Source organism: Lissotriton helveticus, chromosome 10 (assembly GCF_964261635.1).
Source record: "Lissotriton helveticus chromosome 10, aLisHel1.1, whole genome shotgun sequence".
Lineage (NCBI taxonomy): Eukaryota > Metazoa > Chordata > Amphibia > Caudata > Salamandridae > Lissotriton > Lissotriton helveticus.
In genome coordinates this window covers 235,334,977-235,361,749 of record NC_136071.1, presented here as the reverse complement: position 1 = coordinate 235,361,749, position 26,773 = coordinate 235,334,977, and the positions used below count along the sequence as shown (strand labels likewise).

General features: G+C 44.2%; 1 protein-coding gene across 5 annotated transcripts in view; it reads right to left on the bottom strand.

Annotated features, from left to right (window-relative positions):
- The window catches only part of SREBF1 (sterol regulatory element binding transcription factor 1), a 98,655-nt gene that overhangs the window by 46,158 nt on the left and 25,724 nt on the right, over window positions 1–26,773 (bottom strand). For all 5 annotated transcript variants that reach the window (XM_078665202.1, XM_078665205.1, XM_078665203.1 and 2 more), the window contains exons 2-7: window positions 25,894–26,511; window positions 11,631–11,797; window positions 8,576–8,728; window positions 6,870–7,088; window positions 5,127–5,241; window positions 3,345–3,529 (exon numbers count right to left, since the gene is read on the bottom strand). In XM_078665202.1, coding sequence (XP_078521328.1) covers window positions 3,345–3,529; window positions 5,127–5,241; window positions 6,870–7,088; window positions 8,576–8,728; window positions 11,631–11,797; window positions 25,894–26,511 — 1,457 coding nt within the window. The remainder of the gene's footprint in view (window positions 1–3,344; window positions 3,530–5,126; window positions 5,242–6,869; window positions 7,089–8,575; window positions 8,729–11,630; window positions 11,798–25,893; window positions 26,512–26,773) is intronic.

Here is a 26,773-nt window from a genome sequence, read left to right as displayed (position 1 = left end):
GTATAGCTGTTCTAGGGTATTGCCATACCATATACTCTTAAGTGCATTAAGTACCTCGCGGTCAGATGCTAACTTTGGTTTGGCTTTATCAAAACATGTCGTGTAAGGTGTCATACGCTTTGGAATACAACCCCCACGCCAGTCCTGGCGACGGGGGTAGCATTCCACCCTTCTAGAGGGAGAAGACATGTTACTTCCATTAATCCCGGTTAAAGTTAACCAGAGCCTCAGCATCACAAAATGGATGCTGCTGCCAAAGACACAAGTCTGACCTCCTGCTGCTGGGAGTCCTTCCAGCGAGGGAGGCTTGGACAATAGGTTTCCTGTCACAGGGAGGTGCTAGCACCACCCCAGACAGGAGATAGTGGATTGGGGCAGGGAGGGCTGAATGGAATGAGACACTGCCTGGGGCACACAAGGTGTCCAATGCATAGTCCAGTTCAAACCGGTGCTGGGGCACTCAAGTCCCAGCTCTGGCGCGAAACTGGACAAAGGGAAAGGGGTGTTACCACCCCCTTCCTGGGTCCCACCCATAGGAGGGACCTAGCAGGTAATCCAGCCCCTAGATTTGGTATATAGGTAGGAGCTGTGTCCTTAGACTTTAGATAATCCTGACTGAAACTCTGATACGAAACTCTGGACCCTTCGACATCCTACTCGACGTAGAATACTGAAGAATCTCCCTTGTGGTCAAGGAGTGACCACCCTGTGCAAGCAGGCACTATCAAGCGCTCAACGGTTTGCTTTGTCGTTGCTCCCGCCGGAACTTGAACACAGAGCCTGACAAGACCCGGACTTCCAGACATCCAACAGCCCGATCCACAGCCACAGCAAAGCTGAGACCCGTGGAGGCGACGAGAGACGAGGGACCGGCCATCTTGGAAAGCCAGCGAATTGCTTTCCGTGCAACTTCTGAGGCACCCTCGAAGTTGTGCATTGGGGATTGAGAAGCCCCAGCCCCGAGCACCAACTGCACCGAAGATCACCTCTCCACAATCACCGAGTGCTGCGTGGGGCCCTTTTGCATTTTCCTGCTCGACGCGTCTGTCCGGTCACTTGCCCGTTGGCTGGTGGACTCTGTGACGACGAAATCCTAAATCTACACCGTTGGTCTGGTTGCTCCAGACTGCTCCTTGCTTCCCTGCGAAGGAGAAGCCCCTCAGTCCTTGCTGGCCTGAGTAAGAAGCCATCTTCGATTCCTGCGTGGGTTGCATTTGCCAAGGCCTGTTGACTCCGAATCAAGATCCGACACCGCCAACAGCGAGAGCCTTCATGAGACAGTCCGTATCCAGCTCCTGGTCGTCCTCGACACCTCCTGGTCCACGTGGCTGCAGAGACAAGTTTCACGACATCACCTGATCGCATCCCGACATCGCCTGGTTCCTTCCTGGTCACTGGCTAGTGACCCAGACTCTGTCCCCTCTGCTTTCAGGTACTCTTCATCCTCGATCCACCCTTGGATCCAACCGGACTCTTCGCTCCTGGTCGCCTGCAGCATCTTTTCTTCAAGGCTCCATAGAACTCCACGACGAAACCCGACACACTTTGACACCTATGCACCCGCTTCCTGTGGGTGAGGTAACGCGAGTACTGCGGTGCTCCTGTAAAGAGTAACTCTCCTAGTGTCCTAGTTTCAAGTGGTTAGCTTCTAGTCCAGCCGGAAGACTCCTAAATCTTTAACTTTCTACCTTTACGCACCCATTGACTTCTATGTGTGCACGCGTCTGCATTTAGACACTGCACCCGCATCCCGTGGGCCTCCCACTCCCTAACTGCTGTTAGTCCAGTGTAGCCCCAGCGATTCCCTAGGCCTTACCATTGTTCGTGACGTGGTTCTTATACCACTATTTTAGTATATGGTTTAGCGGGCCACCAGGGCCTATCCATATTTGTGCAACTTTTGTATGTTATATTAAGTTACTTGTTATGCGCTTGTGCTCCTGTGCTCATAAAGAGTTAAGGGGATTGATTTAGAAATAAATACATATATATTTTAAATATATAACCTGTGTGGTGTCCTTTCATTTGGTATTAAAAGGTGTGCATATGGTAAAAGAGCTGGCTTCACATGCCCTCTTGAGTTTAGCCTAAGACTGCTTTGTCCATGCTACCACTAGGATAGCTGGTCTATAAGGTTGACTTTACAACCATCACCATAAGGGTTGTTTGGACTGGTGCAAGGTGCTCACTAGAATAGTGAACATCATATACCAGGCGAACTTCTCACACAGCAGATATAAAATAATAGAAGAATAAGGGGAGATACAGATGTTCTTACACAGTGCATATTTAGAGAACAAGGCAAGGCCTGGTGCAGAGCACATTTAAAAGAGCCCTCAGGAGCTTTCTGGAGGGCGGGTTGGGTCTAGTTCAGCTCATTAGGATACAGGTTGTGCTAGGTCAACAATGGAAATACTGTGTTTCGTGTTTTTTCAAGCTTGTATGGTAGCATTTTCAAATGAGTCAAGTACATGATGTACCATTGACAGAAATTATGTCTTCTTTGCCTTATTTTATAGCATCACATGTCCTTCCAAAGACGTTTTCAAATGCAAGGTGGGACTAAACGCTACACAATCTCCAAAATAATGGCCCTCAGCATTTCTCGGTCACAGAAGGCCCCTATGTTCTTCACTAACAGGCAAGTGCTGCTCAGTGGCCTAAACGTACGGTGCTCACAGAAAAACAGCTTTCCAACGAAACATGCAAAAATGAAATAAAGGGCAACACAGGGCTTTCAAACAGTTCTCAATATGTGCTCACTAAGAATAATTTCGGATGTGAATGTTATTTGCATTTTGTATCAGATGTGATGCGCGAATGCTGAATTTTAATTAGGCCCTTTCCCGCAACTTCAAAATGGACCGGTTCATCCTGCCCTATATACAGTTCATAGTAGCTGCTCTTTTAAAAGTCCCAATAGGCTGTGACACTTGACACTGTTCTACCTCTACCCCAAGTTTTCCACACAGTGAAGCAATTTTTTAACACCTTTTGTTTTTTAGATATGACATGGAGATACGTGCAAATATAATACCTCACTTATAATGTATGTCTGTAATTATGTAGCAAAGAGAAGTTGTTTTTTTAAGTGTCATGTATTAATTGCTGTATTTTAAAATAGCCAGGGTTTTCTAACACCTAATTGGACGTTTTAACTTTTTCTTATCAAATTTGTGTGGACATCAGATGGCCTTTCAACCTAACATAAAGTAAATACATAAGTAAATAATGGTAGTTTTATATTCACGACAAATTTTGTAATGCAATTTCACCAGCACAGTGTATGCTAGAACTGACCCCAATATCACAGAAAAGATGCAAGCATGTAACAGTACACCCACCTTAGCATCTTCGAAGAAGGGGCTCTCCGGTTCAGAGTCGCTGCTGCACTGGGACACCGGACTGCCATTGGATGGGGAGCCGATGTCCGATGGCGGAGGGGTCAGCACGTCCATCATTTCAGGTTTAATGCCCTCTGTTGGGTCGACGCTGCCAACGCCGGATGCAACCAGGTCTTTCAACGACTCTGCAAGAGGAAGAAGAAACTGTCAAAACAAGGGTTAAACAGCAAAAAAAGATGGCCGCTGCCATCTGCTGTTCTAATGCTCCTCGTCGCCCCTCTGATAAAAACAAATTTCTGGGCTACAGGGGGCTTTCTGTCATTGGACTCAAACTCTGCAACAAATTTCCGGTTAAGCTCTGCAAATACTAATCTTGTTGGCTTTTCGCAAAGCTTTAAAAACATGGCTTTTTTGCTAACTTTTCTTCGTGATCAACTAATTGTTTTTTGGGCTTATGTAAAATACTAACACTGTGGCACATTAGATCTTTCAATTGGATCAAGCTAATGTGTTCCCTTAGTGCTACAGGAAACCTACATGGAAGCGTAGCTTAAAAAAGAATATAGGAACCACTAAAACTGCCTGTATTGCCCATCTGCCGCCTCTGCAACACCACTGACATTACATGCTTCAGCTTATTCTGTACTCTTGCATTGCTCGGTGCTCCTCTGCAGTCACACCACTGCCAAGCTGGCAAAGCTGGTACACTGTACCAATGAGTACAATGTTCTACCACATACTGAAATGCACGTTGTGCAATGCATTTTTGAGTGGCGTCAAGGCTGCATTACAACAGACCCTCACTCTAGATGAGTTATGTTATGTTATGTTATGTTAATTATATTTTTAATGCGCACAGCTGCTCCAGCGAAGGAGCGTCCTGGCGCAGGGAAAGGCAAACATAACACAACACTAAAACCAGCAAACAAAGAAGCAGAAATGCTAAAAGGAAGAATTAAAACAAAAAGGTTTTCAGGGCCCTACGAAAAGATAAAAGGTCATCCAAGAGACGGATTTCCAAGGGGAGTGCATTCCAAAGAATCGCAGCTTTCACCCGAAAGGAGCGTCCACCCATCCGGCAGAGTCTGAAGCGGGGGACAACCACCAGGGATTGACCAAGAGACCTGAGTGAACGGGTGGGAACGTAGGGAGAGATAAGTTTATTGAGAATCTCTGGAGCCGACTCTCGCAGGATTTTAAAAACCAGGCTAAGGGCCTTAAAATGAATTCTCTTTTTAATCGGTAGCCAGTGAAAGGACCGCAGAGTGTTAGAAGTGGGGCAGGTCCTTGGCAAACCGACCACCGCCCTGGCCGCTGCGTTCTGTACCCGTTGTAGACGAAGGATCTCAGCTTGGTTCACTCCTAAAAGGAGAGAACTAGCGTAGTCCAACCGGGAGATAATCATTGCTTGGATGAGTGACACTTGGAAGCTCTACAGTGAGTGGCTTGGCATCCGAGTCAGGTTGCAATGTACCACTGACCTTCCATGCGAGAGATGAATATGGCATAGGGCACATAGTTATGAACTCGGCCACAGGCAGCCCCTGGTGATTATGAGAAACCAACTACAGTGCTGTGGTTCACCACCTGAGTGAAGCCCGAGTTACTCAATGGCATGCAAAAGGTGAAAAGAGATCTGCAGAAGCATGTTGCACATGGGACACAAGCAGAGTCACTATGTACAGCATCCAGCGAACTGAAAATGGTGGCATATTTGCTGAAAGTTAGCAGCTCTGATTGTTCTGAGGGCTGCAACCCGCCTGCCCTTGTGTCACTACTTACGGTTCTTCTGAGCAGCCATCTTTAGCGCCATGTTCTCCTGTTTCAGCTTCTGATTGGTCTGCTGCAGGTAGCGGATGTAGTCAATAGCCTTTTTCAGTATGGACGACTTGTTCAGCTGTTGACGCAATAACACAAATTGTTTTAAGCCAGTCGTGTCCATGGGGCTGGAGTTTGAGCAGATGCGTTCCCAGCTAGCTGTATACGCAAGTTAGCATGGGGTCTGTGGCCTACAACTACAAGCGCTAACCATCACTAGCTGTGCAAACAAATATCTGCTGTAGAAACTGCCGTGCTTATTTTCTTTCCTGCACTTTATCATCAGGTGCAATCCCTGCAACCGTGTGCCTTCCCCATCTATTAACTGCAAACCCACACACTGCTGTCAATCCTTATTAACTATCTCCCTCTCCTTCACCCTCTGCAGATCTAGATAAACATGCAGGTCCTGTGTCATCGTCTATCCATCCATCTCTCATCCTGTGCCCCCATCCACATGCACCAGCCCTGCTGGTCCAGTAACATAACGTTATTATACCCCATTTAAGGTAAACAGCGTTTACAACGCAACTTTTACCACGCACTACCTTTACCACGCAACTTTTACAACGCAAGTCGTTACAACGACTTGCGCTTGTGGGCGCTATAGGATAGGGAACAGTTTAATTTACTATCCAAAACCTTCCCTACTATCCACGGGGACTGGAGTTGGAATAGTAAATTAAACTATTCACTATCCAGCGCCCCCCAACGCAAGTCGTTGTAACGACTTGCGTTGGAAAATTGCGAGGTAAAGGCATGCGTTGTAAAAGCATGCGTAGTAACGACATATATCCCCCATTTAATAACAGCTTCCCCTCCACCATCTCTGCATTTTTCTATTCTTAGTCCAACCCTGCCATTCAACCACTCTGCCGCCATCTATCCCACTATATTAATGTCTCCTCCTGCGCCATCGGTTATTAAGGAATAGGCCCTGTTTTTCTTCGATGAGATTCTGTATCGTAACTGCCCATCCCATCCGTTCCCCCAATGGAAGCCCTTCCTTTGGTATGCAGATGTTTTACTATTAATCCTGTTCTCTCGCTTTAAGTCCGCTAGACCCACATTTTTACGGTTCTGTATCACCTTCTATTGTTTTAATCCTATAGTCTCCAGTCTATCCGAACCTGTCGTGTCAGTGATGTACTTAAGTTTGCCCCCTCACCCTACATTGTTATTTCATTAAAAGACTTAGCGCGTAAATACCTTATAACCACACTCTACTGGTTATGTGACACCCTCCACCAGCTCCCTTCTTATAATCCCTTTGCACATGCCCTGCAACACCTTTTCCCACCAGGCCTTAAATACACGTGTGGCAGCACCCACCAATGCCCTGAGACCCTCACGGGTGAGTAGTGTGCTTCACAAACCCCTGATTGATTGATTGATGAGGCATTATCCACTACCACCTTCCCTCAATTCCCCTCAGCTCCAAACCTCACCTCTGTCTCTCCTTTTAATCTTTCTGTAATCCTAGCCTGAGGTCTTCATACATATACCAATCCCTCACTTCCTATATTCCTCTTCTGCCCCTCCCCCATAGGCTTGTGCTCCCCTTGACACCTCTCGCCCTACACAGCCCTTAATTTCTTACCATATTCCCCTAAGCACCTAAACTACCAACCTAGACACCTTTGAGCCTATTATTCCCTTTATTACACGCTGTTAGTCATAGGACATTTCGTTCCATTGGTCATATACCTTGGACTCTGTGCCCACTACAAGGTCCTTAAGCTCCACAATCTTGTCATTGATGGAAGATCGGTAGCGCTTCTCAATGGCGTTGTGCGCAGTCCTCTTCTCGCCCTTGCCATGCAGAATGGTGGGCTTTCCATTCACTGGAATCCTGTTGATGGGCAACTTGTCAGTGTCCATAACCATAGGCATTGTTGTCAGTATGGTACCACCACTCATCAAAGCCTGCAAGAAGAATCCATGGCAACATCACCCCGGTGCCAACAAACATGTAAACAAAGAGATGCACAAACTCGCAGAAGGAGCTTTAAGATAGAAAATAATATGGCCACCGTTGTCTGGATAGGACACATGGAATCGGAGGTCACGACTATTCAGTAGGGTCACTGACATCACTCCTAAAACTATGCCTATCACTATTATTAAAATATGCCTTCGTCTGTGTAGCTTTCATAGCAGGCGGCCATGCTGATTCTATGTCCTTCGAACTGGACCAGAAAGAGAGCCACAATTCATGGATCGTAATGTACAACTTCACCAGATAAGATCATGCGTACCATCACGAAAAGTCACAAGGCAATACATTCAACCAGGGATTTTATTGTAGGATCTTCCATATCTGCACAATCTCCTCACAGAAAAGGACTCTGCACCCTTAATAGTTGTCATATTCGCATTGATTTGCAATCGCATTGAAAACAAACGCAGGTCTATAAAGATTTATGCCTGATAGCATGGAAGCCTTCATTGCAGCCCTGCCTCTCTTTCTGTCTGAAACAAAAACAGGAAGAAACGCCTGCTAAAAACTGTAAGGTAATGTGGCCAAAAAATCCTGCTATGTAAACATTTTTCTTTTAAAGATGTGGAATATTCTTTTCAATCACAAGTCCTTAAAAAGCAGGAAAATCAATGTGTTCAATTTCTTGAAAATGTTATGGTGTAGAGGGCATCACTTCGAGACTGCCTGATAGGCCTTCCTGATATTATAAACAATGAAAACAAATTAAGAGAGAATGCTAGGGTAAGGGTAAGGCCTGCACTAAATTGTGAGATAGAGAATTGAATGCAACAAAAAGTGTGATGGTCACTCTAATTTCTGGATGTAATATATTACCGGTGCAAGGATACAGAGATTCAATGTATATTCAGTCATTAGCATGCGTCGAGAAGGCAATACCTCTCTGACCTGACTAAGATGTGAGTGACAATCTCTAAAAAAAATGGAAAAAAAAGAAAGCCCACATGCTGAAAGAGGTGGATCCAAATAATCCAAGTAGGCACATCCAAAGCCCACGCTATATATAACGTAAGCATTAGGTCTAGTAAGAATACTGTGCTAGCAAACCCAGACCTAAAAACACTGAAGAAAAGCAATCCAGCGTAAGCATTTTTACAGAAGATTCCTGTTTACTTCTGGTGTTATCTGTTGGAGGCAACTTCCTCGAGTTCCGGAGGAAAAGTTTGTCAGGTAGAAAAATGTTACATTTTACAGTTTTTCATTATTTGTTTCCTAAAGTTGTTCTGTCAGTATTATAGCGATACACCGAAAAGCCACATTTTGCTCGCTGACCTCTGAACAATTTTGAATGCTTTGGGGTTTCAGGAGAGAATAAAACTGCTTGGCAGTGCCCTGCAGTCTTATTTTGTTTTGTAATTTCCTTTACATTGTATTAAATTGCTGTTTAATTTCATGGGGGTCTAGGATCACCTACCGGCATCTGAAGCGGGGCGCTCTGGATAGCGGTGGTAGTTGCAAGTGACGCCATGCCTGAGGTCTTCACTCCGGAGACCACTGCACCAACCTCAGTCTTTACAGCAGTCAGGAGCAGGGAGTCGGCTTTGATGAAATGCGGCTGCAAAAGGACCTTAAAAATTAGAGATTAAAAAATGTAAATGAAAGAAATATAAAACGGAGAAAAAAATGGAAAGAAAGAGTGAAAAGGGAATGTAGCAGACAAGGGAGAGAAGGCAACAGCAAAAGAAAAGACTGTAAAAAGACAGTGAGAGAGGTGAGAGGGTCAAGAGGGGGAAAGAAAGCGGTAGGTACCAAGACAGGGACTCAGCAAGAGGAAAGAGACGAGAGAAAGCAGGAGGCAAATCTTTAGAAAGAAAGAAAAAATTTGACAGGCCAATGAAGGAAAAAAGCAGTAGCAAAAAGAAATGCTAAAATGGATGATGCAAAATGGAGAAAGAGGACAAGAACAAAGGCAAAAAAGTCACAAGCCCTGAATGAACCCATGAGAAAACAACGGGGCAGGAAGTGAGAGAAGAAGCGGGGAATCATGTTCATGGTGATGGTTGACCAATTAGAGAAGATCTAAGTAGTACAATTTTTTTACGTAAAACATACACACACGTTCTCTTCTTTTGCATAACATTTTTGTGTACTGTTTGTCTTCCGTCTCTTCCTATGTGTTGATTTTACACTTGTAAATAGGTTAATTTTTCACTAACTTCTTTTGTTGTGTTGATTTTTAACTTGTAAATAGGTTTTTAATTTTCAAATATCTTTTATTAGTTTTTGACAACAGAAGAAACATGTTACATGTCTCAAGAGTAGACTAACAAATCGCCTCAAACAAGATCCACATATCGCCCTTTGAGTCCCTGTCCGTCCCATAGAAATAGAAAGAGGAAAATATAGCTCCAAATTACTGTATATAAAGATTTTCACCCTTACCAACCGCTGCTTCTTCTTAAAACTTTCTTTAACTGTTTGTCTGATTCAGGCCACTTATTGGTAAGACAGGGAACAACACTGACTGTGAATTCCTTTGTTCCCCATCCTCAATCCTCACAATTCAAAGTTCATGTTTTCTGACTTCGTGGCTGTGGCTCCCTGTAGTCCTATTTCCAAGATTTCCAGTTACCATCTTCCCTTTAGTAGTCTTGTTACGTTCCCTGCTATTGGTCACTTTTCTTCCAGATCACCGTTCTTCCACCTCCTGGTCTCAGATTTCCATTCTGTGCCCAGCATTCACCCTGTCCTCTGTTCTCCCACCTCCTGGTCTAGCTTTCCTGGTTTTGTTCATCGATCTTCCTCCCTTCCGTTCTCCCACCTCCTAGTCTGAGAATTCCTGGCTTTCAACCACTCCTTTTGATTCGATTCATCACTACCGTGTCAGGTTCTGTCTCCCTTTGCTCCAAATGCTCGCTCTCAACTGACATGGACCCTGGTCTTAACTTTTTGCTTTGCGTCTAATACCCACTTAATAGCAAAGGATTCCCAGACTTCTGGGTACACCAATTCTAGCTCATCGGGTGCAAGTCTGTGACCTCTGAGGATAGTCTCACTTTGAGGAAGCCTCAACAGCCCTTTGACCCAATGGAGTCTCATCCAAGAATTATGACTTTTCTCTGTTATTTTAAAGTTCAGTGAAAAACCTCACTTCTGGATTCCTGCTTTCTGAAATCTCTGTTTAAGTTCCTGCACTGCCTGTCTCATGCTCTCACACTGCTTGTCTTTCGCTTTCTCTTTTATCCTCAAAATGTATTCCTCGACATTCTGTATATGGTTGATGCCCTCAGGTCGATCCGAAAGTTTCGGCTTACATGTTGAGGTCAGGCGGACAGCTGGCCCATAGTGTGATCTACCAGAGGTATGGATAGACCTTTGTTTATGTTACAGAGAAAACCTGCCCTTTTGGGTGTAGTGTGTCCAGTTACAGAGAGGGCCTACTATAGTATTGTTCTGGTTCGTGGGAAACAAAAGCTGGGACCATAACTTCTGCATATAAGGCTGTTACTTTCTCCAGCTCCAATTTTGCGTCACCTTTCTCTTTCTTTTGAGGTTGTATACTCCCTGCTTTTTCACTCTGCCTCTTTTACATCTATGCACTTCCTGTCTTGTTTCCTAGATTTATTTATCTTGTTCCATTCTCATATCAAGTTGAGCACTCAAGCATATTACCTCAGCCCACATTTAGTCTTGGTCAGGAGATCACTATGTCCTTTGTTGAGGTTTTGCACTTTCTGCCATGATAGCCCACATTTTATGTTAGGATTGAATGCTCTGAGCACCTTGGTGCTTTGTCTTGAGTTAGGAAACACTTTTTGACTTGAGTTTAGCACAAAGGACATGTTTTCTTAAGTTAATGGCTTCCAGCCCTGACTTATCACACTTAATGCCTCAAGTTCCTGCACTTTCTGGTTTGAGTTTGTGCAATTTCGAGAGTTCCTTCACTTCGAAGATTGTTCTTGTGCAAACTCCTGGCACGGAAGGGCACTACTTGCGATGAACGTATGATCTGCGCGTTCTGAATGCACGCACTCCCAGTCTTTGAGTTTTATGACTTTGATCTGAGTTTGGGTACTTGCTGCTTCAATCTTGCACATTTGCTGCCTTGACATAGTGCATTTCCAGTCCTGAACATGTACTTTGTTGATATGTCATGTTAAAGTATTTGATAAAATGCTCAATCTGTCACTGGTACGGCATCAGTCGTGGGAGGATGACTTTCTAAGCGGTTTCCAAGGTTTATGTCACAACCCAGATTGTGATTTAGCCTGTGGAGAGGCGCCTTCAGTAGAGTGAATGTGTTGGCTTAAATCAGTTGTGGGTGAAAGTTATTCATGTTTAATCCATGATTTCAAACAGCTGTAGAAAATCGTTTACAAGGCTAGCCCTATCAGAAGTATATGTGTGAGTAAGCAACTGGTGTGCCTTGAACTGTTTACTTGCTGATTTGAGTTTGGACACTTCCTGTCTGGACTCTGTGCACGCCTAGCCTTATTTTAACACTTCCTGGCCCCAGCCCCCACACCTACCTGCTGGATGTGTGGAGAGCCGGCTTGGCCCGAGCTCATGGTGGTGGCGGTCAGAAGTTGCTGGGGAGAGATGTTCTGCAGCTGAGTATGGATGGTAACCGGCTGCATCTGCTGGGATGAGGTCGCCAGATTTTGCAACTGTTGCACTGGTACCGCCTGCTGCACAGCTGCATACAATGAACGGAGGACGAAGGAGAAAGTAACAGGACATCAGAGTAGCAACCAGTAAGATGGCTTTATCACCATCAACAAAAAATCTCCTGTCAGGTTATTTCCATAGGTTGGACCTGGGCTTTAAATCCAAGGTTCAACACATGGACTTTTACAGGCAGCCCAGAACACTATTGTCCAGTTTCCCGCGTCCGGTTGACTTCAGCAGATTTATAAAGCAGGTATTTATGACTTTTCTGTGAAGATAAGTCAACACAACCAAACTCACTCTTGGAGTATCTGCTCAAACCATGCCCCGTTCCCATTCCTTTTTTTGCGTCCAGAGCTCCCCGTATTGCCTCACAGGCATAAAGGGACCCACAGACTGAGCGACTTCAACAGGCTGTCGTGGATAGCCCACTCCAGCTTCTACGCTCACCCACTACACAGAAGGGTGTATAGCAGGCAACAGTAGCAGCACAAAAAATAATCATTGCTGACCTATGTCCCTGCCACCTGTCATTTCCTCTACAGGGTGTTTCTTTTGAATGTCTCTTCCAATCTACGTCTCCTCATGTGTGCAAGACACACAGCAGAAACTGCAACAGACACACAGCAGAAACAACTTACTGCAACACACACACAGCAGAAAAGACACACTTCAACAGACACGCAGCAGAAATCACCCATACACACCCAGCAAATACAACCACAGAGACATACAAAAGCACATAGCTAAAACATGCAACAGCAGCACAAATTAATACAAAAGCAATAACCCACTGCATCGGCAGACACCAGCAGACAGTGCCGTCATACATAAAGCAGAAGAAACACACAGACAGGCATTCAACAGAGACACAGAATTCCCACGGCTGCTGAAACAGAGTGGAAGAGACACATACCTGCCAACATAGTGATCTGGGCCTACATATTTACTAGTCGTCATACTCCCTATAGGGAAGCAGCAAATTGAACCTTTTAAGAGGTGAAAGCCAGCTGCCTAAGCATAAAGAGAATTATTATTAAGACTCTGAAAGTTGCGTAGTTCCTTGAATGTATGCTCCAAAGCAGTGGCAGGAGTTACGAGATGACAAGATGCCGCTGCTTTGATATGTCTCTCCAACTCCTTATTCCGATAAAAAATCATTCATAAATCCATACCGGTACAGCTAAAATGATAGTGCTCTATATATTCCAAACAATCCAGTAAGGAATTTTAAACACATGTTCATCATTTCATTTTAATTTTATATTATGGGGTCAATTAAGATGTCGTTAGGAAAGGCTCCAAATGGCATTCGATTCATCTGAATCCGATTCGGAACCCACCTTTCGGACCGACTATGAAACGTTTCCCAATGAGTGATTACAATGGCGTGGAAGCATTCAAACTGTTCGACTCGGTTCCGAAAGGCATTGGGAGCAACCGAGTCGGACAGTGCCGAATCGTAGCAGTCTACAGAGTGCGTTTCTAGCCGAGCAATTAGGATGTCAGATTCGGACAGCCTTTCTGGATCGGTTGTTCCGAAATAGATCATCTGTTGGAATCTGACTTTGGGGGCCCGTAGCAGGCCTTCCTTCACTAGGGTCCTGCCGAAGGGGGCCCGTGGGGGTACCCATGGGTCCCCCTACCCATGCATGCGGCAGGCACCATGCGGTGCCCGCCACAGGATGCACGATTTTCCCCAACCACCCCTTTTTCAATGGGAGCCTGTGTTCTCATTTGGAACACAGGCTCCGATTGAAGTCAATGGGAGTCTGACCAAATCGTATCCGGATGCATCAAAAACGTTCCGACTCCCCTGATCCAAGTCATTCGGAAAGCATTCCGAAACCGATTCATTCGGAATGCTTTCGTAACAACATCGTAATCAACCCCTTAGTATTGAATAGCATGGAGCAAATAAAGAAGTCCAGCATAGATGTTTGCTTTTGCAGCTACACAGCAGTGAGGTTAACACCTTAACCGCGGCGTTTTTTCCGCCGCGGTGTGGGTGTTCTAAAGGGTGGGTGGGGCAGCACTAGAGAGGTAGTGCTCCCGTCGGCCAATGGCCAACGGGAGCACGCAAGGGGTTAAAGCAGCCCAGAATGAGTAAAAGGCAAGCTTTGCCATGTCATATATTCCTCATCATGTCATCGGCTTCCAAAACACAACTGTCCTATCGCCTGAACTGGGTAAAACGTCACACGATTCGATTTTTCAGTGATATCACTGTCGGGATAAAGTAATGCAAATTAATTTCTGGTCTTTTCCAAACCGGAAATAATCCACTTACTTTTGTTTATAGAATGTTGTTCATTACAGGCACAGAAGATGACAGAAACATCCAAGACTTAAAATAAATGTTCCTGATACGATTTGAGTTTTCTCTCAGTATTTTGGGGGTCATTTATTTGATTTCATGTTCAGGAGAACCAAGCTTTCCATGGCGATCACAAAGTATTTTGGGTTGTCTGCCCTCAATAGGCGGGAAGGTCTGCAAAACTTCCACTGACAGTACAATGCCAGTCGGTCTAAGCTCTCCACAACGGGTCTGTTGGCAGAAAAATGACGGCTCGCCCAACTCTAAATAGAGGGTGAAAACCAGGAGAGTGGCGGACAGGGTGATGACCCTCCTCAAGCAACAACTACAATCCCTGTCAGTGTGAGCCACAAGCGTCACTAAATCAACCTGTGCTTGGTAGCTTGACACAAAAGCAGCCAGGCTTAATTTAGAGGTGATGTGTAAGGTAGTTTTGCAGCACAGAACCAGTAATAAAATGAAACATGACATAAGAAAAAATCCCACACCATTTTAGAAAACCAGAGTAAATTTTGATAAGTACAATTAGACCAAAATAACAAAAATCCAATCATTAGAAACGGAGATATGTAATTTCAAAGAGGTAAGCACATCACCTAACAGCACAAGGCGCCACTCACGGTTTTCTTGTCATGCTAGTCCGGGGGAAAGTTACTAGTTTAGGCCGGCCATTTTGAAGCATGGACAGCAGGATACAGGGACCAGGTTAGTCTTTGGAAAAGTTATCTTCTCAGTCTGGTGCAAAGAGTACAGTTCATGGGAGAGGAGTCCGTTAGAACAGCATCACAGATGGTCATCGCTGTAGTGCAACGGTCCTATGAGGCATCATGGATGGTCGTTGCTGGAGTTTCGTATGGACTGTCACTCTCGGCTGTTATCGCTGTAGCACAATGTGAAGATCTTGTGTTGGCATCGTCATTGGTGGTCACTGTAGGGTAAACAGCTCAGTCCACCTGAGCTTCACATTCGGGGTTGTCACAGGTGGCAAGATATCGGCACGAACTCCAAGATTTCTCCATTTTACTTCAGAGTAGTGCACTCTGTTGCCAACCAGGGGCCTAGGACCTGAGGAAGTGCTTCTAGTGGATCAGGAACTGACTTTAGCAGAGGCCTGCATGGCTCAAGAAGGTCCAGATGTAGCAGGCCAGCTTGGCAGTTGAAGGGAGGGCTCTGGAACTTGTTGTGTCCCTGTCACTCAGAACAGGAAGTCAGTCAGCAGATCCTTGGAGTCAATCTGCCTGGGATGAAGGGAGCAGGTCCAGTCTTCCTTCTCAGAAAGTAGGGCATGTTTCAAGCAGCAGGGCAATTCTCTGGCAGCACAACAGTCATTCTTTTGTAGTTTACACAGGTCCAGGAGTATACTGAAAAGTGGGTCAAGGGTCTTATTTTTGTACCTGCTGCCAGATTTGAAGTGGTAGAACCTTCTAGAGTCCCCCCCAAGACGGTTCTGGAAATCCCTTCCTCCCTGCCCTGGTCCTAGTATGTCTGGGGTGGCAAAAGGCTAATGTGAAGTCCCTTATGTCTTTGTGTGTGTGCGGAAGCAGCTCCTTTAAAATGTATGTGGGGGTGTGCACAGCTCCACTTCTATCTTACCAGGATGACCCACCTTGCCAACACCCAGTTCCCTTTTGTGTTACAGTCTGGGAAGAGTATATAAAGTCCAAATGCCAACTACAAATAATCATATGACAGAGGATTCAGGTGCCAAATGGTTAGGCCAGGAAAATGCCAACTTTCTAAAAGTGGCATTTTCAGAAATGTGACTGAAAATCCACCTTTACCATTAAAGGAGATTTTAAATTAAAATTCTCTAGACACCCAGCATGATATTTCTACCTGTTCCCAAACAAAAGTTATCACTTATTACATGTAATAAGCTAACTCAATGTTATTCTATGGGTGCGGTAGGCATCCAAGTATTGAAAAAAGACTTTATGAGTTGTTCATTACACGACATGTAAAACGTACAAGTACATGTCCAACTATTTTAATATGATGCACCCTGCCCTATGGGCTGTTAATGGCCTACTCCAGGGGTGACCTATATGTAGTAAAAATGGGGTTTTAGGCTTGGCAAAGGGTTTATTTTTCCAAGTCCAATTAGCAGTATGAAACTGCACACAGGCTGCAACAGCAGGCCTGAGGCCTGTTTACCTGGGCTACTTGAGTGGGTGGCACAATAAGAACTGCAGGCCACTAGTAGTATTTAATTTACAGGCCCTAAGTACGTGTAGTACCACTTTACTAGGAACGGTTAAGTAAATTAAATGTGCCAATGGGATGTAAGCCAAATGTGACCATGTTTAACCCGTTAACCGCTGCCATTTTTTCGCGGCAGTGCGGCCGTTTTAAAGAGCGGGCGGGGCTGCGTCGGCCGTTGAACGGCGCAGCACCAGCCAGGTAGTGCTCCGAACGTTCAACGGCCGACAGCAGCACTTAACGGGTTAAAGGAGTGAGCACAACCACTTCAGCACCGGTTAACAGTGGTAAAGTGCACAGAGTCCTAAAGCCAACAAAACGAATTTCAGCAACAACAGGAGGGGAGAAGGCAAAACGTTTAGGGGAAGACCACCCTAAAGTTGCCATGTCTAACAGGTATTATTAGGGATTTCTGCATTTGTGTCTCTGGCCTTGTTAGAGAGTGTTCCTTGAACGACAAGTTTGACAGGACACAGTTCCCCTATCAGGGCCATGCCTCTCCATTTTGGGTCCTACTATGTGACACACTAATGAACATGTAACCCTCTTAACCTAGAATTATCTTGACACAGAGACCACAAAACCAAAGATCCAAGGTTTAGTTTAAAAAGACCAACAAATGGATGTATATTTACTACAGGTTACATGCTAAATTCTTTAATTTTGTTGAGGGGTAGACCCATAAGCAAATTTTTTACTAATGTTGTGTAAACGCAATCTGTTAGAGGATCACTGTTATGCACCAGCGGAGATGGGGTGGACATATATCGAATGGAACATCAGGCAGCTTCAATTGGTTACAATAAAGCTGATAAGATAGGAGATACCTGCTCGAGAAAGAGCTGGAAATGCAGAACCCAGCGCCGCATAACCCGCAAACCATCAAAGTTGACTGTGTGAAGCAGCATGGGGACGTCACAGTCAGCAATCTCAAATATGTCCACTCTGCTACTTTGTGAGAGGATGGGACACATCCTCTAAATTAGCTGAGACAAACAGAATGGTGTTTGCTTTGGGTCAGTCCTAGCATGACACTCATTTCTATGGATTCAATGTCGACGAGGGTCTGGCCATGCCTCACTCCGATGGGAAGCCGGTTGGACAAAAGCAAAAACGTGTTGTCGCTTAGTGCAATACACCCTTTTTTAGCCAGAGTAGTGGATGTTGGCTGGCAAATAGCAGGTAAAGAAGTAGTTTCATTTGTACTCTTAATCCTTTTTTTAAGTTGAAAACAATCTTCCTGGTAGTCTTTACAATACTAGCAAAGCTTGTTTTAAGTGTACGCTTCTGTCAAGAGTTTGTGGGCTTCCAGGACAGCACACAGAAGAGGGGCACTTTCTCTTTAAGCCAGTTTTTGGCCACCGTTATACAACAACATCACTTATAATGCAAAGAGGATCTTCCTGACCTTCAGATTTTTTGCATGAAGGCAAAGGGGCTGCTTTTTAATTCTGAATTCGCTCCTTATTCGCTCTTGTATGTTTTATCATTTTCACCCATTCTAAATGCTTATGGAGTTGTAGCATTTTATCAGCTGCTTTAAGAAACTATAGTCAATGTTGCACTCTACAAAAATAAACAAGTTAATGGAAGAGAGCAACAGTGACCCCTGTGGCCATGAGAGGAGCTGCAAGTATGCCCGTCTTGAGCACTGGCCAGTGCTTTTATACTTGTGACTGGTTAAAAGGTGTGAAATGCGGTGGCCTCCCTAATGGGACAGTGGAGAGGTAGCAGACCTATCCAAAATGCGAGGGTCTCAAGGAGGGAAATTAATTATTTCAAAAGAAAATGGAAAATCAGTACCCCAGGTTTCAGAATTCCATTTTCAGTGGAGTACTGTAACGATATATATGATATTGTCTTTGGAAACATTCATAACGTAAGGTACAGAAAATAAGCTGTCCCTGATCGCTTGAGGTGACCCTGTAATGCTTCCCCTTATAGAACAAGGTCAAGAGGTACATAATTTGGGCTGAATTCAATAGCTAATGTAGACAAAATCAGATTGAGGGTGGAAGTCTTAAGTATATAAAAAGCATCCCCTTTCAGCTACATCTGTGAACTGTACATGCTGAAGTATTTACTGTTCAAAGTGCTAAAAATAGTAACTTGTCGGTTACATAATGCGGTATTCCAGATGCATTAAATAAAACAAGACTGACCTTGGTTGGAAAAAAAAGCGGTTCATGCGGATCCTTCCAGCTACTGACCAATAAGAAAGGCAATCTCTGTGAAACGTATTCAGTAGAAATCAGCTTTGCAGGGAACCCTCATTAGAAAGCAAAGCTCACTGAGAAGTTGCTAATTCAATTTTCTCCAAGGCAGGAGCAAGGGCTGAGCAAGGACTAATGGAAAAAGTAGTTTCTGATGTATGCAGATATCTTAATCCTATGTCAGTCTATGATATAACTGACCATAGGACCCTTCTAGACAGGATGAAACTAACTACAACACAAAAAAACAAAGATGATGATCATTGGCCCAAAAATGCTGTACACAAACTGGCCCTTTCGTATAAAGATTTCAGTGACTGATCCCAAATTTACCCAAACTTAAAATCTTGGTGGTGACTCTACATCCTCTTCTGCCCGTGCAGCAAGTACTACCTCAGATTACGCAAACACAAGCATAAAGCAACGTGCCCGTGGTGCTCATTTGGGAACTACTACATTACCGTAATGCATTTATATTGAGGGTTGCCAAAAAGAACAGACTAAGAAAATTGCAAACTCTGCAGCAAGAACTGTTTATCACAAAAGCATCCCCTTAGATCATACCACTGCTACTTCAGAAAGACTTCGATGTGGCCAACAGTGAACACATTAAAACATTGTGCTACTCTGGAGTGTTTGAAGGCAATATACATCACTGTTTATGCTATATGTGCCTGTAAAAACGCGTCAATCAACTAACACGTGTTTTGGGAAGAACGAGAAATCAAAAACACTCTGGAATGAGCTGCCTTTTCACCGATGACCAGAAATTGGGCATAGGGAGATATAAAAAAAAACTAAGACCCACCCCTTGCAAGCAGTAGCACAGTAGGTACAGGTTGACTAGTTTTTCGCCAACAGGCTGTACAGAAGTAGCATGCCATCTAAATATTTGGTTTATGACTGAGTGAGTTGGACAGGCTGCATTATTTCCATATACGTCATACAGTAATATATCCAATGAACAGAGAATCCGCAGTTAGAATTTTTACACCATTTTGGCCCTGGGGAGAGAATATACTACTTTAAAAGAGGTAGTTTAGAAGATCAATAAGCTACTACAGAAAGGTGAGATATAGTCAAAGTGGCCTTATCTGTTGTCATAGGAGCACACGCTTGATAGAAAGATCACCTATATGGATTACAAAACGCTGTGGTAGGATATAGCAGTGGGTCACAGGATGATGCAGTCCTGACAACAGTTCTGCAAATTAATTGGTACTTGATGCCACAAAAAGGTCACGCGCTGGTTCCAGGGTTATTGCTAGTCTACTGAAGATGTGCACTTGATAAAGGTATGAACGTTAAAGAATAGAAGACATGCTCACAACTGAAGCTACAATGGACGGAACTACTCAGTCGCATTAAGAATGTCCTGGGATACCCAAATTATGACTAAGGCTCCCTGTTTTCCGTTTTTACTGATTTTTACAGTTAAATACAGACAGAAAACATTCATTTTCTAGTCTGTATTTATTTTTAAATGTTGATAAAAACGGAAATTGGGTTGCTTTTTGAGTAATTCCTAATATTGTCTGCCACGACTGCCAAGCCAATAGATGTGTGGATTGATAAGGGGGGGTTAAAAAATAAAGGAATTTTAGTAAAGAGGGTTTAACAGCAGTAGATATTCACATGGTTAATACTGAAATTTGCATATTTTCTTATAAGGGCACTGATTTATCTTCTGCGGGTGTTCACAGCACTGAAACCTGATAGACATTCAAGCATGAGTGCATATTTATTGGCTATATAAATGTGGAAATATACTACTTTCAGCTTAATTTTTCATCAAACCCCAAAATAAATATGGATCAAAACAGATAAAATTATCAAAAAATAAATATGGATAAATACAGACGGAAAAGGCGAAAAAATAAATACCATAAAACCAGGAGCCTAATTATGACATATCGGAGATGGTGATTCTGGGACATCATGAACTAATGTAGAGGCATATAGTACGCTTCTGAGGCACGATGCAACCAGTGCATCTCAGAGTTCTGGACCGACATTACTAATGGCATTATGTAAAATAAAAGAAAGCATATGATTGGCCAAATGAAATCGAGATTATTAATAACAGAGGGCTCATCAAACGTATGTTTAGGAATGCGACACTTCAATGGCCTGGATATGATATACGCAATTTGTGTTTTATTAATAAAGCTTTAAAGTTGAAAAAAATGGGAGAACAGCAATACTTTAGCAAATACTGCCTTTCTGATGTGAGACAGAGGCTAAATTGTTGGTTTTGGGACCTGAAGCCTGGGTCCTAACCTCGGTGTCGCCACTTAGCCCAAAAATTGGATTCGATCCTGGACCAAGCACTTTATCCGCCTAAACCTCAAATGGGCATGTGTTTGCAAAACAAGGTGTAAATTCAAGTCAAGTAAGTCCGCATAGAAATTACTGTAATGTCAAGTAGATTTGCTCCTTGACAAAATGTTAGTCATGAAATATCTAAAATAAATATTTACAAGCGTTACAGTCTACTTCAGAAATGACTGACCTTTAAAAGCAATGTAGCTTGCCTACAACAGAAGCTATTGGACCAAGTAAGGCAAGCCTACAGCTGAAAGTAAAGAGGTGTGACCGTCAACAGCTCAGTTAACTAGTCTTCTTCAGAAAGGTATGAGTACTTAGTTTGGTTGGATGGAGGCTTACACACTGACAAAGGGTGGCGCAGACCAATAATTTACTAGTTAGTGAAGTGAACAGTCTTCAAACCGCTAGCAATTACTGCTAATGTTCTTCCCGCCTGCTCCAGAACAAAGATCTCCAAAATCGTGAACTCCACAGCCAACTAAAAAATAAGCAAAATATTGGAAAAAATAAAAAGTTGACCTGGTGACCCAATTCTTTTAATCTGGCACAAAAAAAGGCCAGAGTGCTTCATTTTAGAATTTAAGCGGGGAGACAGGGGAGCAACCTATTTAGAGAGGAGAACTGTTTGCCAAAAATAAATTGAATAAAATCTGCTCTGCTAACACAATCTTTACATCTACACCATCAACACAATGTGAAATGCACACATTACATAGGACATTTTCAACCTTGGTTAAACTTCCCAACGCCAAGTTAGCAAAATTAGCAGACAGCGTGCGCTGCAAAAAGCCAAACTCACACATATACATATATCGCTTGATTGGGAAATTGCCCATACTGGGTATTTCTAATCAAGCCTACCATCCGCTACGAAGGACAGGATTTTTCAATCTTCTCCTTGCGCCATCTTGAGGAATAATATTCTAATGTTAAATTTACCCAAAACTAAAGATAACAAGTTTAATAAGCTTTGTGCAATTATGTCATAAAGCAATAAAGAAGTGCTGAGAATACAGGATAAAGCGAAACCCAAGGAGATGATGGACGGAGCGTTGGAGCAAATCAAACACTCACCCCTAGTCAACTGATCTGAGTTTAATCCATCATCATTCTTTAGCTCACTCCACCACCCCAGTTCAGACATGGCCATATGCAAATCAGTCTGACCCTGTGCCTCATGGGAACAGTCCAGCCCGAACTGCCAAGACATGTCTTAACTGGACTGGAAACAAGCATCCTGGGACCGGTTTCTGGCTAATCAGCAGTCATCAGCCAGGCTAGCGTGAATCCAGTGGCAAAGTGAGCAAGGGACCCACGTCTGGGCATACCCTGCCAACTTAGGGCGAACAAAGCTATACCAAAGGGGATGATGGACGGAGCATTGGAACAAATCAAACACTCACCCCCAGTCAACTGATCTGGGTTTAATCCATTATAATTCTTTAGCTCACTCCACTGCCTTCAGTGGCAAAGTGAGCAAGGGATCCACGTCTGGGCATACCCGGACAACTTAGGGCGAACAAAGCGATACCAAAGGGGATGATGGACGGAGCGTTGGAGCAAATCAAACACTCACCCTCAGTCAACTGATCTGGGTTGAATCCATCATCATTCTTTAGCTCACTCCACCGTTGCATTACATATCCTATATTCGTCGAGAATATAGGATATGCAATGAATCGAGCACTGACACTCTAAACGAAATGATGAGCAGCATGCAAAAAGGAAGGCTGTGTGCGAATACATGGTCCAAACTAGTGGTATTTTTTTATTTTAAATGATAGGCCCATCAACTGTTTTTATGCCAAATATTAATTCGAGCCTGACGTACCTGGGACTCCACTAGAACGTGGCGAATGTCCCGTCCACCGTAGTCAGAGTGCCTTTGCTATAATGCACTAGTAATACAGCAGACGGCGACTGTCCCTCCCGTCCACCATATTTAGAGTACCTTTGACTATAATCCACTTGTAATACAGCAGACGACGACTGTCCCATCCACCATATTTAGAGTACCTTGGAATGTCCCGTCCACTGTATTCAGATTGCCTTTGACTATAATGCTTTTGTAATACAGCAGGCGGCGATGTCCCGGCCACAGTATTCAGAGTGCCTTTCACTATAATGCACTTGCAATACAGCAGACAGGACACCTGCTACGTTTTTTACCCTGTCCGTCAAAGTCTAATAAGGCCCTTAGATACATTATAAATTCAAGCCTGCATTCTTCAAATTACTATGGATCTATCCAAAGTTTGAGCATAATATCTTAAATTATTATATAAAGTTTAAAGTTCAAATAATGACAAATAATACTAACACTACATATGGGGTCAGTACCTCTGCCCATCTTTTCTATATTTTAGATCTGTAAAAGCAGATCTTTTTCTGTCTTCGGTTTAAAACACTTCAATGTTTGATGGAAAGCGACTGTGAGAAAAGCAACCTCAAGCCCAATAGCCAGTGTCCTGTGAGATAGTTGTTTGTTTTCATGATTTTTGCCATGTGTTGAGTTATGAATTATTGTTTACCGTTGCTATTATGTTATGGTTTCTACACATATTTGAATTAACAAACAATATAAACATTTAAATGTAAGCTGTATATGTTATTCTAAATAAACAAAATAAGCTTCCAACGATGTTCTACCCTGTATAACCCACCCAAATCTATGTACGTTGTGGCTAATCGCTCTATAGCTCCCCCACAGGGACATCGGTGCCGTTGTTGTAACATTAAAAAATCCATAAAAAGAAGTTCCATAGGTGTGGCTTTGCCCTGCAATACAGGGGTATTGGGAGTCAGTAACGGGAGAGCTCTCGGAGGTCTTGTGCTGGGAGGTTCCCATCGTCCCTACTCGTGTTCTCCTGGGCATCACAGAGGGGCTGGATGGCACCAGGGCTGAGAGCCACACAGGAATGGCCTCTTTATGTGGCATGGGGTTGTCCTAAGAAATTTCACAGAATGTGGGGCAAATGGGTCGGAGTGATAGAAGACTGATTTGGACTGATATGATCTCTAGCTTGGAAGTGGGTTTGCTGAGATTGGCCGTATGTACGTCAAGTCTTTTATACCAATGTGATATGCTTGGTCTTGTTTTCTAAGGGGTATTTTCCCTTTTCCCTTGATCACGAAGGAGATGCTAGCCAGCCTGGTAGGGAGGGTAAAGTCAGGCTCCCAGGTGGATCCTTGCCCCCCGAGGGTTTTTAAGCTAGCTATGCCAGGGATGGAAGAGGATGTTCTCAATCTTCTTAATAAGTCTTTGGAAACTGGACAAGTGCCGGTTATGCTTAAGGAGGCCCGGTTGATTCCGCTGCTTAAGAAGCCAGGGACGGATACAAAAATCCTAACGAATTTTAGGCCCATCTCCCAACTACCTTTTTTAGCAAAGGTTTTGGAACAGCATGTGCTGACATATCTCTCTAAACATCTGGAGATCAATGATCTGCTAGAGCAAAATCAGGCTGGCTTCCGGGTACATCACAGCACAGAGCTGGTGATGGTATCTATTCTAGACAAATTGAGGTGTAGAGCTGATAAGAAGATCCCGGGGGCCCTGGTGCTACTCGATCTCTCCGCGGCTTTTGACACGGTGTGTCATAGTCAACTGCTGTCCGGGTGAGAGACTTGGACATCGGGGGGCCTGCACTAGGTTGGCTCACCTCTTTCTTGCAAGATAGATCGCAGAAGGTGCAGGTGTCCGACCTAGTATCAACATCAGCGGCCATTACCTGTGGAGTGCCGCAAGGTTCGGCTCTCTCACCGCTCCTTTTTAACATCTACCTGCAGCCACTGATTTCGGCTCTCAATCAGATGGAATGTCAGATCTTTAATTATGCTGACGATACACAGATCGTCATCCAAATAGAGGATTCTCCGGGAGCACAAGCCAGGTTGCATAACATTCTAAGGTATACGGTAAATTGGATGTCCGCAAACTCCCTGAAGATTAATCCGGATAAAACCGAGGTGCTGCCTATAGCCATCTCGGGTAGCCCCTGGAATGATGGGTTTTGGCCCAGGGAGTTGGGCAGGACGCCGGAACCAGCAACCGTGGTGAAACGCCTGGGAATCCATATTGACAGCACTTTGTCTATGAAGAAACAGGTGTCTGTAGTGGTAGGTACGTGTGTTGGTCTTCTGAGACAGCTCCGTAAGATCGCCCAATTGCTGTCGTTTTCCACGCTAAGAAGTGCTGTGTCAGCTATAATTTTGGGACGACTGGACTACGGCAATGCACTGTACATAGGGCTGCCCAAGCAACAACTTGCGAGGCTTCAGACAGTAATGAACGATGCAGCGAGATTGATTTTTAAGAAGCCTAGGAAAACACATGCTTTACCTCTCCTGCGTCAGTTACATTGGCTCCCTGTTAGACAGAGGGCATTGTTTAAAGGATTGTGTATTACACACAAGGCACTTTATGGTAATGCGCCTAGTTACATTAAAACCAGATTATCTAGCTACGTTCCGGGTAGGATGCTACGGTCCTCTGAAGCCGCTCTTCTGGTTAATCCACGCTTCCGCCTGTCCACTTTGGGAGGGCGTGCTTTCTCCACTCTGCTTCCTGCAGCGTGGAATAAATTACCAACTAATCTCCGCAAGGAGTCTAACCTACTGCCTTTCCGCTGAATGTTAAAAACTATTCTCTTTCGGGAAGCATGGGGAGGGTCGTAAGGTAGTCATCTGTTTTCGGTAGAGTCGGTGTCTTCTTCTTTTCTCTGTACAAGCGCTTAGAGACCTTGGGGTGATAATGCGCTATATGAATTGAAATAAATAAATAAAATAAATATTTCTAAATGGTGCGGTGTTCTTTGTTGCAACTAAAAGTCAATAAAATTGGTTATCAAAAAAAAGAAGTACCATAAATCAGCCTTCCAGTACATGCCCACTGCTGGCACAGAGAAGGTACCTGTGTTTTAGGATCAGTACGTACATGATGTCTGTTTTGTCACTTACTGAGTGACATTCACATCACAGCTGTCAAAGTGTGGGAGTTCGTGGCCTTCCCGCGCCCCACAATTCACCCAGAAGCAACATTTTCTAAAGCACACAACCAGTCCTTACCAGTGAAGCCATTCTGGTTCTTGTAGGTCAATACAGGTTGAGTTGCAAACTGCGAGTGTGACGTAGGTATGAAGTTATGGCCCAGGAGCACACCTTGCTGTGGTTGCAGCAGTGGCTGTTGTTGCTGAGGTGGAGCCTGCTGGGGTGGTGGATGTTGCAATTGCTGCTGGTGCTGCAACTGTTTCAACTGATCCGGCTGTTGTTGTTGTTGCACCTGTTTATGTTGCTGTTTTTGTTGCAGATGTGCTTGTTGAATAGGCGGCGCCTGCAACAGTTGCGGCGGCTGGGGTGCAGCGGACGTCTGCATGGGCTCATCTTTGACTTGGCGGGATGGCGGCCTTGCGGGGGGCATGCTCACGAGTTGCGGAGGTGAGGTGGCCTGCTGCTGCTGTGGTGGCGTTTGGAAACTTGCCAGTGATGACTGGTATACCTTGACAGGGACCACAGGAGAAGGGTCAGTGCTCCCCAAAAGGCTGTCGAGAGAGGTGGCCAGCGAGCCTGGCCCTGAGAGACTCAGCGGCGGACAGGGTTCCTGGTGCATGGGTGCACTGCCATTCATGAAGGGAGCATCAAAAAGGCCAGAGAAATCATTCTCCTGGTTGATGAGCTGCAGCATATCTGAAAAGAGAATGCAGAGAAATTAGGTACCATTTTTTTAAATATTGTGCTAATATAAACTAGTGTTGTTGCCTTGTTGCACAGTACAAAAATGTATAAATGACATTCTGCAACATTGTTGAGTTGTCTAAATCGACCTACAAAAATACTAAATCCAGAATATTGACTACCTACAGATGCACTATTCCTAGCTCTATATCTACATATTTGGAAGATTAATATTGTCCAAACACTGGTTATTTCCTGCATCCATTAGTGTAAT